Source organism: Ranitomeya variabilis, chromosome 7, assembly GCF_051348905.1.
Source record: "Ranitomeya variabilis isolate aRanVar5 chromosome 7, aRanVar5.hap1, whole genome shotgun sequence".
In the NCBI taxonomy this organism is placed as follows: domain Eukaryota; kingdom Metazoa; phylum Chordata; class Amphibia; order Anura; family Dendrobatidae; genus Ranitomeya; species Ranitomeya variabilis.
This window is the reverse complement of record NC_135238.1, coordinates 230,987,356-230,998,877: the sequence shown is the minus strand read 5'-3', so window position 1 is coordinate 230,998,877 and position 11,522 is coordinate 230,987,356. Positions and strand designations below refer to the sequence as shown.

The following is an 11,522-nucleotide window of genomic DNA, read 5'->3' as shown; positions in this document are numbered from 1 at the left end:
GCACCAGCAGAATCATGAGTACAGCTCTGGGGTATAATACAGGATGTAACTCAGGATCAGTAATGTAATGTATGTACACAGTGACTGCACCAGCAGAATCGTGAGTGCAGCTCTGTGGTATAATACAGGATGTAACTCAGGATCAGTAATGTAATGTATGTACACAGTGACTGCACCAGCAGAATAGTGAGTGCAGCTCTGGAGTATAATACAGGAGGTAACTCAAGATCAGTAATGTATGTACACAGTGACTGCACCAGCAGAATAGTTAGCGCAGCTCTGGAGTATAATACAGGATGTAACTCAGGATCAGTAATGTAATGTATGTACACAGTGACTGCAGCAGCAGAATAGTGAGTGCAGCTCTGGAGTATAATACAGGATGTAACTTAAGATCAGTAATGTAATGTATGTACACAGTGACTGCACCAGCAGAATAGTGAGTGCAGCTCTGGAGTATAATACAGGATATAACTCAGGATCAGTAATGTAATGTATGTACACAGTGACAGCAGCAGCAGAATAGTGAGTGCAGCTCTGGAGCATAATACAGGATATAACTCAGGATCAGTAATGTAATGTATGTACACAGTGACAGCACCAGCAGAATAGTGAGTGCAGCTCTGGAGCATAATACAGGATGTAACTCAGGATCAGCAATGTAATGTATGTACACAGTGACTGCACCAGCAGAATAGTGAGTGCAGCTCTGGAGTATAATACAGGATGTAACTTAAGATCAGTAATGTAATGTATGTACACAGTGACTGCACCAGCAGAATAGTGAGTGCAGCTCTGGAGTATAATACAGGATATAACTCAGGATCAGTAATGTAATGTATGTACACAGTGACAGCAGCAGCAGAATAGTGAGTGCAGCTCTGGAGCATAATACAGGATATAACTCAGGATCAGTAATGTAATGTATGTACACAGTGACAGCAGCAGCAGAATAGTGAGTGCAGCTCTGGAGCATAATACAGGATGTAACTCAGGATCAGTAATGTAATGTATGTACACAGTGACTGCACCAGCAGAATCATGAGTGCAGCTCTGGGGTATAATACAGGAGGTAACTCAGGATCAGTAATGTAATGTATGTACACAGTGACTGCACCAGCAGAATAGTGAGTGCAGCTCTGGAGCATAATCCAGGATGTAACTCTTTTGCTTTAAGGCTGTAAAAATCAGGGCTATGGCGTCAGAGTCGGTGTCCATTTTGGTAGCGTCAGTATGAAATGGACCGACTTCGTCTCTTAAAATATAGAATACATTGGGTACAGAAGTACAATGCAGGATGTGATGTACGGTAAATCTTTTCATAAGAATTCTGGAAAGTTATGAAATATCCTATAAATATCAGTTCTGTTCCTGATCTGAGGATCTTGGCTTTTAGTTGAGATCTGTGCCGCACTTTATGTACATGCTCAGTAGTGAAGCAGGGCTGTGGAGTTGGAGTCGATGGTTTGGCTTTCCGACTCCACAGCCCTAGGAAAAACAGAAATTGTAATGAAAATATTTATTTGAAAGGTGTCTGAAAAAGGAACAATTTATCTCATACACATAATGCAGCCATTTAATACTCTTCTCCCTCCTCTCCTTCCCCCTCTCCTTCCACGCTATCAGTGCCGACCTCTTCGTAATCCTTCTCCAGGGCGGCCATGTCCTCCCGAGCCTCAGAGAACTCTCCCTCCTCCATGCCCTCTCCCACATACCAGTGCACGAAGGCTCGCTTGGCGTACATGAGGTCAAACTTGTGGTCCAGGCGAGCCCAGGCCTCGGCAATGGCGGTGGTGTTACTCAGCATGCACACAGCGCGCTGCACCTTGGCCAGGTCTCCACCAGGAACCACAGTTGGTGGTTGGTAATTGATACCAACTTTGAACCCTGTTGGGCACCAGTCCACAAACTGGATGGTGCGCTTGGTCTTGATGGTGGCAATGGCGGCATTGACATCCTTGGGGACAACATCACCGCGGTACAGCAGGCAGCAGGCCATGTATTTACCATGTCTGGGGTCACATTTCACCATCTGGTTGGCCGGCTCAAAGCAAGCGTTGGTGATCTCAGCCACTGTGAGCTGCTCATGGTAAGCTTTCTCTGCAGAGATGACGGGGGCATAGGTGGCCAGGGGAAAGTGGATACGGGGGTAGGGCACCAGGTTGGTCTGGAACTCTGTCAAGTCCACATTCAGAGCACCATCAAACCTGAGAGAGGCTGTGATGGAGGACACGATCTGACCGATCAGACGGTTCAGGTTGGTGTAGGTCGGGCGCTCAATGTCCAGGTTCCTGCGACAGATGTCATAGATGGCCTCATTGTCCACCATGAAGGCGCAGTCTGAGTGCTCCAGTGTGGTGTGCGTGGTGAGGATGGAGTTGTATGGCTCAACCACAGCGGTGGAGATCTGGGGGGCAGGGTAGATGGAGAACTCCAGCTTAGACTTCTTGCCATAGTCAACGGAGAGACGTTCCATCAAGAGGGAGGTGAAGCCTGATCCCGTGCCACCACCGAAACTGTGGAAGATGAGGAAGCCCTGGAGACCTGTGCACTGATCCGCCTGGAGGAATACAGAAGACATTAATGTATGGAAAAATTAACAAGTATTTATGAAACAATTATAGGGTGTCAAATAGGAAACACCTAGATATAACTGTGCTGTTTCCCTCCAGCCACCACTAGGGGGAGCTTAATTCTGCATTCTGATCACAATAATCATAACACAGTATGCACCAAGCTCCTGAGCTCCCCCTAGTGGTCGCCACAGGAAGACAGCAATGTTTTATTTAACTCTATGTCTGCTGAGTATTTGCTGCTCTGTGTTGCAAAAACTAAACTCTGACTGATGAACAGACATATTAAGAAATTTATCAACCTGATTATTGAATCCAGAAAAGAAAATATGCTATTTGGCTCCATCACCATATGTGTTCACAAAAGAAGTGTTTTTACTGAGTCACTAACCAAAATTTGAATCTTCCATGCAACGTCCTCCCCAGAGTCTGGAAGAGCTCATTTACATAAAGCGATAAAAGATGATCTATCAGCAACAAGGCATCTGATGTGAGACCCACAGAAAGGACTTTTATTCAGCAGTCTATAACCTGTGTGTCCATATTAATAGTATAGATGGGTCAAATGTGGTGACAGTTTCCCTTAAGGTACATAGTCATTGTCAGCCCACGTGTCATAGATCTTAGCTAAGAATATAGCAAACATGTCTAAGCCTGGACCAGTACAATGAACTCACCAGCTTGCGGGTCCTGTCCAGCACCAGGTCAATGATCTCTTTGCCAATGGTGTAATGGCCACGGGCGTAGTTATTGGCGGCATCTTCCTTGCCGGTGATGAGCTGCTCAGGGTGGAACAGTTGTCTGTAGGTTCCAGTTCTCACCTCATCTGTAGGAGAGAAATAATGGTGGTTTTTGAGATCCAGAACCGTCCGGCCCTCTTATCTCCCCAGATCTTCACTATACTCACCGATCACAGTGGGCTCCAGGTCCACAAAAACAGCGCGGGGGACGTGTTTACCAGCCCCCGTCTCACTGAAGAAGGTGTTGAAGGAATCGTCTCCTCCACCGATGGTCTTATCACTGGGCATCTGTCCATCCGGCTGGATACCGTGTTCCAGGCAGTACAACTCCCAGCAGGCATTGCCCATCTGGACTCCGGCCTGGCCAACGTGGATAGAGATACATTCCCTCTGTATGGGGCAGATGGGGGGATATGATTAGGGTCAGACTATATGCATCAGAATCAGTCACATGGAAGATGTATGTAACAGATCACAGATCTCACACAGACCAGACTGATACTTTGTAAGAAGTAGTTTATATTGGAGAGAGGACACATAACAGATGAGACTGGACAATCACACATAGGTCACATATATGGGGCAGGAGACCGGGCAGTTACATATAATGTATGATAGATCAGATTAGATAGGTGCACATATCAGATTGGACAATCACACATGTGATAGGTGAGAATAGTTGCCCATACGATAGATTACATTGAGCAGCCACAGATACAGTAGAGGAGATTGGACGTTTACACATAGGATAGATGATATTGGACATATACGATACATGACAGTGCTCAGGTGCAGATGTAATAGATAAGATTGGAGAGCTGCACATGTTATGGATTTGTATATAATATAACAGGTATAACATAAGAGCTCAGATCAGATTGGACAGACACAAACATATAACATTAGAAAGTCAAAGATACATGAAATTGGACAGTCACGTATAGATTCGATTGGGAAGTAACACATAAAATTGTGTTGATGAGATCAGATACATGAGATTGTACGGACACGGATTAGATTGTGTATAAAATATAGAAGATTGGATAAGGTTGTGTAGCTGAGACCAGATTGAACAATATACAATACATTATACAATGACGTACACATCACATTAGACATTTAAAGCCGTGTTCCCACATTCAGCATTTGGTTAGTATTCTACATCAGGAGTGGAACAATCAGAGGAAAAGTATAATAGAACAGAGACCGGGCGCTCACCATGGTGTCGGCTGTAGATCTCCAGGCTCCGATAAGTTAGGACTTCGGATGTGGAGGGTTTCTGTCCTCTGTGTTCTCCTCCCTATATATATATAGGAGTCAGCAGAGTCCTTAGTAACAGGAGCCCGGGCAGGTGACCCCCAATCTCCAGGACACCAGAGCCCTGCCCTGTGTATAACACAACACAGCCGTTACCAGGTATCAGCTCCAGGGCAGAGGAGAATGGAGGGAAGAAGAGAGGGAAACCCAGAGGGAGGGAAAAGTGGGAATAAGGAGTGAAATAGCAGAAGGACGCGCAGACTGCAGAGACTTCGGGTTGTTACTATTAGTATCATTGCATCTTCTGTATCTTACAGTATATCAGCTTCAATTATTATTACACATAATATTCAGAAGCTGCACCAATCCGCCCCATTCTGATAGTTTACTACAATGTATCAGCGCAAGTAGAATATATTACAGAGTGTATATAACAAGGGCCGACATATACTGTAATTAGTGCAACCTGGGCAGCCACACAGGGGCCCGAGAGGTAAGGGGGCCACTACTGCCTCAAAAGCAGGTGGAAATGTGCATTATGATTAGTATTGTTCTTGCTCAGGGGCCTTTCCTGTCTGTGTCCGCTTCTGGTGTATAAATAATAATAATGAGCAAAAAATAAACTAAAAAAAAATACATAGTAATCCAAAAGAGATCACCTCCTCACTAAATGTTATTTTAGGGAATACTATAGGATTACAAGAAAAAAAGAGTAAAAATATATTTTTGTTTACAATTTTTTTAATTTTAAGATATAAAAAAATCTAATAATCCCATTTGTGGGTGTGAAGTTCTGGTATATCAATCCACATTAAACTGCAGCATTTCTGAGTTGGAAGTGAGTGCCGGATTATGAGATTTTCTGGATTATCAGAATTTGCTGGATTTGGATTTATTAGTGATGTTATAGTATTTTCATGTTAATCGGTAGACTGAAGTTGTGCTTGATCCCCCTCAACCTGTTACCGGCTTGTATACCCTCACCATAGAGATGTGACCTCATCTATATACCCCTCGTGTTGGGTTTCCCCAGCTATATAGCTGCTCTCTTTGTATCTGGTGATTGGTTCTAACGCTTCCCTAGATACAATGTAACTCTTTGTGTTTGAGAACAATTGGTTGCTATGGGAGACTGTAAACAAAGTCAGGTGGTTTATGCAGTCTGTGCTCAGGTGTGGAACAGGATCAATGACAAAGATAAAAATGTGACCCCCTTTCAGCTGCTGCCTGACACCAGCACAAAACAAAGGAGGTCCTGCTGCTTCTGTCCCATTTTTTGGTACTTATGCACTTTTTCCACATCCATTAGATGGAGACAAGACCAACCTGGAAGGAGCCCACTGTCCCTTGGAGCAACATAGCAGCTACATGGGCTCCTACATTAGTATGTACACCCTCATCAGAAGGAGAAGCTGGGCACAATGCTTGGTGTCCGGGGAAAGAGTCAGTGTCATTCCTGTTTTATTCATTGACATCTCTGCTGTTTGTATTCATGAGTCCAGTGAGAGGTCCAACTAGTGATTGACAGCTATCTCAGCATGCACAACTATAGAGGGAAGACTGTCAATCACTGATAGGACCGCCCACTGGACTCATGCATACAAACATCGGGGATTTCAATGAATAAAATGCAATTTTTAGTGACACTTTTCTCAGAAATACCAATTTTATCAGCTTCAGCTGCCCTATAACATCCTGCCTGCAGATCAGACACCATATTCAACATGACAGGTTCCCTTTAACCCTCCGTCAGGGGCAATATGTTTCATAACGAGTTTAGGGGCATTGCGCCTGTCCGGCACAGGCTAGAAAATTGGCTATATTTTCCTTTTTTAAAAATTTCAATGCTCTAAAGGTGATCAGTTACCTTAATAGGAATGTAATAAATGAGAATACACATAATCAGGTGGAAAACAAATGTTTAATAACCAGAAAAGTAATCTGTTTCTATGTCTTGAGCATCCTCCTCACTCTCTCCATCTTGACCTGTATCAGACACATCTGGACATTCTTCCACATCATCTTCTGAAGCAATGTCACTTTCTTCCCCTAAATCTTCTAGCTGTAAGGGGTCTGTCTCATCATCAAGCAGTATATTTTGCACTTGCTGAACATGAAGGGCATTGGACAAGTCAAATATTCTCCTCGCCATTTCAGAAGAAAAGCTGAAGCAAGAGAGAGAATATGTGTTAGGGCGCAATGTGCCTGAGAAGCACATTCTTATTTATAACAAAACCTTTTATGACAAATCCACAAATTTAGCACTAGCTATTCATAAAACAAGCTAAAAAAACAATTGGGATGAATAAAAACAGCAAATTCTAATCGTCAAATGTGTGACGCGTTGAGGGGCAATGAGCCGGAGAAGCCAAAACACTGATATCTGATCTCCTGCAGCTCTGCAGCACGAGAGGCTTCTCAGGGTTCACACAGCCTTTAAAGTTAGGAAGGTCCTGGGAGGATGGTGTTTCCCAGACAAACAGGGCCGGACTGGCCATCGGGCACTTCTGGCAAATGCCAGAAGGGCCGGTGCCAGTCGTGGGCCACTCGATCCGCCTCCCACCGCCGCCGCTGACTCACCCCCCTGCCGCCGCATTCAACTATACCGGCGTCTATGATGCCGGTACAGTTGAATGCAATGATGACGCTCCCTCTCCCATCATTCCCCGCTCTGCCTCTGACACTGCGGGTGCGCAATGACGTCATATCATCGCGCACCTGCTGTGTCCCAGGCAGACTGCAGCCGCTGAGACAGGAGTGGGAAGCAACGCGGGCAAGAGGAAAGGTGAGGAGAGTGTTTTTTTTTTCTTTTACTGGACTGTGGGGACATTCTCGGGGGGGGGGGGAGAGATGCGGGCTGTGCTGGATATACCACTGTGCGGGCTGTGCTGGATATACCACTGTGCTGGCTGTGCTGGATATACCACTGTGCGGGCTGTGCTGGATATACCACTGTGCGGGCTGTGATGGATATACCACTGTGCGGGCTGTGCTGTATATAACATTGTGCGGGCTGTGCTGGATATAGCACTGTGCAAGCTGTGCTGTATATACCACTGTGCGGGCTGTGCTGGATATACCACTGTGCGAGCTGTGCTGTATATACCACTGTGCGGACTGTGCTGGATATACCACTGTGCGGGCTGTGCTGGATATACCACTGTGCGGGCTGTGCTGGATATACCACTGTGCGGGCTGTGCTGGATATACCACTGTGCGGGCTGTGCTGGATATACCACTGTGCGGGCTGTGCTGGATATACCACTGTGCAGGCTGTGATGGATATACCACTGTGCGGGCTGTGCTGTATATACCACTGTGCGGGCTGTGATGGATATACCACTGTGCGGGCTGTGCTGGATATACCACTGTGCGGGCTGTGCTGTATATACCACTGTGCGGGCTGTGCTGTATATACCACTGTGCGGGCTGTGCTGTATATACCACTGTGCGGGCTGTGCTGTATATACCACTGTGCGGGCTGTGCTGTATATACCACTGTGCGGGCTGTGCTGTATATACCACTGTGCGGACTGTGCTGGATATACCACTGTGCGGGCTGTGCTGGATATACCACTGTGCGGGCTGTGCTGGATATACCACTGTGCGGGCTGTGCTGGATATACCACTGTGCGGGCTGTGCTGGATATACCACTGTGCGGGCTGTGCTGGATATACCACTGTGCAGGCTGTGATGGATATACCACTGTGCGGGCTGTGCTGTATATACCACTGTGCGGGCTGTGATGGATATACCACTGTGCGGGCTGTGCTGGATATACCACTGTGCGGGCTGTGCTGTATATACCACTGTGCGGGCTGTGCTGTATATACCACTGTGCGGGCTGTGCTGTATATACCACTGTGCGGGCTGTGCTGTATATACCACTGTGCGGGCTGTGCTGTATATACCACTGTGCGGGCTGTGATGGATATACCACTGTGCGGGCTGTGATGGATATACCACTGTGCGGGCTGTGCTGTATATACCACTGTGCGGGCTGTGATGGATATACCACTGTGCGGGCTGTGCTGTATATAACATTGTGCGGGCTGTGCTGTATATACCACTGTGCGGGCTGTGCTGGATATACCACTGTGCGGGCTGTGCTGGATATAGCACTGTGCAAGCTGTGCTGTATATACCACTGTGCGGGCTGTGCTGGATATACCACTGTGCGAGCTGTGCTGTATATACCACTGTGCGGACTGTGCTGGATATACCACTGTGCGGGCTGTGCTGTATATACCACTGTGCGGGCTGTGCTGGATATACCACTGTGCGAGCTGTGCTGGATATACCACTGTGCGGACTGTGCTGGATATACCACTGTGCGGGCTGTGCTGTATATACCACTGTGCGGGCTGTGCTGTATATACCACTGTGCGGGCTGTGCTGGATATACCACTGTGCGGGCTGTGCTGGATATACCACTGTGCGGGCTGTGCTGGATATACCACTGTGCGGGCTGTGCTGGATATACCACTGTGCGGGCTGTGCTCTATATACCACTGTGCGGGCTGTGCTGGATATACCACTGTGCGAGCTGTGCTGGATATACCACTGTGCGAGCTGTGCTGGATATACCACTGTGCGGGCTGTGCTGTATATACCACTGTGCGGGCTGTGCTGGATATACCACTGTGCGGACTGTGCTGGATATACCACTGTGCGGGCTGTGCTGGATATACCACTGTGCGGGCTGTGCTGGATAAACCACTGTGCGGGCTGTGCTGGATATACCACTGTGCTGTATATACCACTGTGCGGACTGTGCTGGATATACGACTGTGCGGGCTGTGCTGTATATACCACTGTGCGGGCTGTGCTGTATATACCACTGTGCGGGCTGTGCTGGATATACCACTGTGCGGGCTGTGCTGGATATACCACTGTGCGGGCTGTGCTGGATATACCACTGTGCGGGCTGTGCTGGATATACCACTGTGCAGGCTGTGCTGGATATACCACTGTGCGAGCTGTGCTGGATATACCACTGTGCGGGCTGTGCTGGATATACCACTGTGCGGGCTGTGCTGGATATACCACTGTGCGGGCTGTGCTGGATATACCACTGTGCGGGCTGTGCTGGATATACCACTGTGCGAGCTGTGCTGGATATACCACTGTGCGGGCTGTGCTGGATATATCACTGTGCGGGCTGTGCTGGATATACCACTGTGCGGGCTGTGCTGGATATACCACTGTGCTGGATATACCACTGTGCGGGCTGTGCTGGATATACCACTGTGCGGGCTTTGCTGGATATACCACTGTGCTGGATATACCACTGTGCGGGCTGTGCTGGATATACCACTGTGCGGGCTTTGCTGGATATACCACTGTGCTGGATATACCACTGTGCGGGCTGTGCTGGATATACTACTGTGCTGTATATACCACTGTGCGGGCTGTGCTGGATATACTACTGTGTGGGCTGTGCTGTATATACCACTGTGCGGGCTGTGCTGTATATACTACTGTGCGGGCTGTGCTGTATATACTACTAAAACCAGTAGAAAGAAAGCAGCATAAAGTCCAGATAAATGTATATAACAAACTTTATTAGTGATAATACCAGGCTTAAAAACGACAGAGGGAAATAATCCCCGTGCTGCACTCAGCACGCACCTAGATGGACAGGGGACAGGTGCCTACAGTATAAATATATCCACATTGTAACCGAAACAGGTATCACAAAGAATCAAGGTGACTGTGCAAGTAAATAGGGTTCAAACACCTGCATTAGACACACAGGTCCAGAAGATTGTATAAAAAGCACATTCACACTGAATAGAAAATAATATACGGTACATACCAGTCAGTATAGAGAAAAATCACGGCGTGGACTGGCACCTCACCCCTGTATCCACCAATACAGGGGTGAGGTGCCAGTCCACGCCGTGATTTTTCTCTATACTGACTGGTATGTATATTATTTTCTATTCAGTGTGAATGTGCTTTTTATACAATCTTCTGGACCTGTGTGTCTAATGCAGGTGTTTGAACCCTATTTACTTGCACAGTCACCTTGATTCTTTGTGATACCTGTTTCGGTTACAATGTGGATATATTTATACTGTAGGCACCTGTCCCCTGTCCATCTAGGTGCGTGCTGAGTGCAGCACGGGGATTATTTCCCTCTGTCGTTTTTAAGCCTGGTATTATCACTAATAAAGTTTGTTATATACATTTATCTGGACTTTATGCTGCTTTCTTTCTACTGGTTTTTGTCGATTTGAGAAGCAGTGGTCCAATATGTTCCTTTTTTTGGTCCCATTTTTTCTGGGCTAAATATACCCTATTTGGGTTCTACTATGATGTTGGTGACCTTACACTGTTCCACCCTAGTGCTCTATGTATATACTACTGTGTGGGCTGTGCTGTATACTGCTGTGTGGGCTGTGTTATCTACTATGCGGGCTGTGCTATATACTATGCGGGTTTTGCTATATACTATGGGGAGTATATTATCTTCTATGGGGAGGCCATGTTATGTACTATGTGGCTGTGGTATATACTATTGTGGGGGTATATTATATTCTATGGGGGAGGTTGGGTTATATACTATGGGGAAGGTTGTGTTATATACTATGGGGGGGCTACATTATATATTATGGGGAGGTGTATTATATTCTATGGGGTTACATTATACTCTGTGGGGTGGCTGCATTATACTCTGTGGGGTGGCTGCATTATACTCTGTGGGGTGGCTGCATTATACTCTGTGGTTGCCGCATTATATTCTGTAGGGTGGTGGCTACATTATACTATATGTGGGCTGCATTATACTGTATCGAGGACTATGGGGAATACGTTATACTATATGAAGAACTATGGGGTGCATTATACAATGGGAAGTGAATTGTACTACATGGATGACTAGGGCGGTGCATTATACTATATGGAGCACTATGAGGAGTGTATTATGCTATATGGAGGACTATGAGG

The 11,522-nt window shown here is 46.5% G+C and overlaps 1 protein-coding gene across 1 annotated transcript; it reads right to left on the bottom strand.

The window, feature by feature from the left end:
- Positions 1-1,504: 1,504 nt before the first annotated feature.
- LOC143784636 (tubulin alpha-1A chain-like) lies at positions 1,505-4,666 on the bottom strand. Its single transcript, XM_077273120.1, has 4 exons — positions 4,532-4,666; positions 3,481-3,703; positions 3,251-3,399; positions 1,505-2,560 (listed from the first exon to the last, which is right to left on the bottom strand). Exons 1-4 carry the CDS (start codon positions 4,532-4,534, stop codon positions 1,577-1,579), a joined length of 1,359 nt encoding a protein of 452 aa, XP_077129235.1. The 5' UTR covers positions 4,535-4,666; the 3' UTR covers positions 1,505-1,576.
- Between the last annotated feature and the right edge of the window lie 6,856 nt (positions 4,667-11,522).

What these genes read in the sequence shown, in the direction of transcription:
- LOC143784636 (XM_077273120.1), bottom strand. An exon ending in CCTGGAGCCCACTGTGATCG is followed by an intron (nt 3,400 to 3,480) that starts GTGAGTATAGTG and finishes TCTCTCCTACAG; the next exon opens with ATGAGGTGAGAACTGGAACC. An exon ending in TGGACAGGACCCGCAAGCTG is followed by an intron (nt 2,561 to 3,250) that starts GTGAGTTCATTG and finishes GTATTCCTCCAG; the next exon opens with GCGGATCAGTGCACAGGTCT.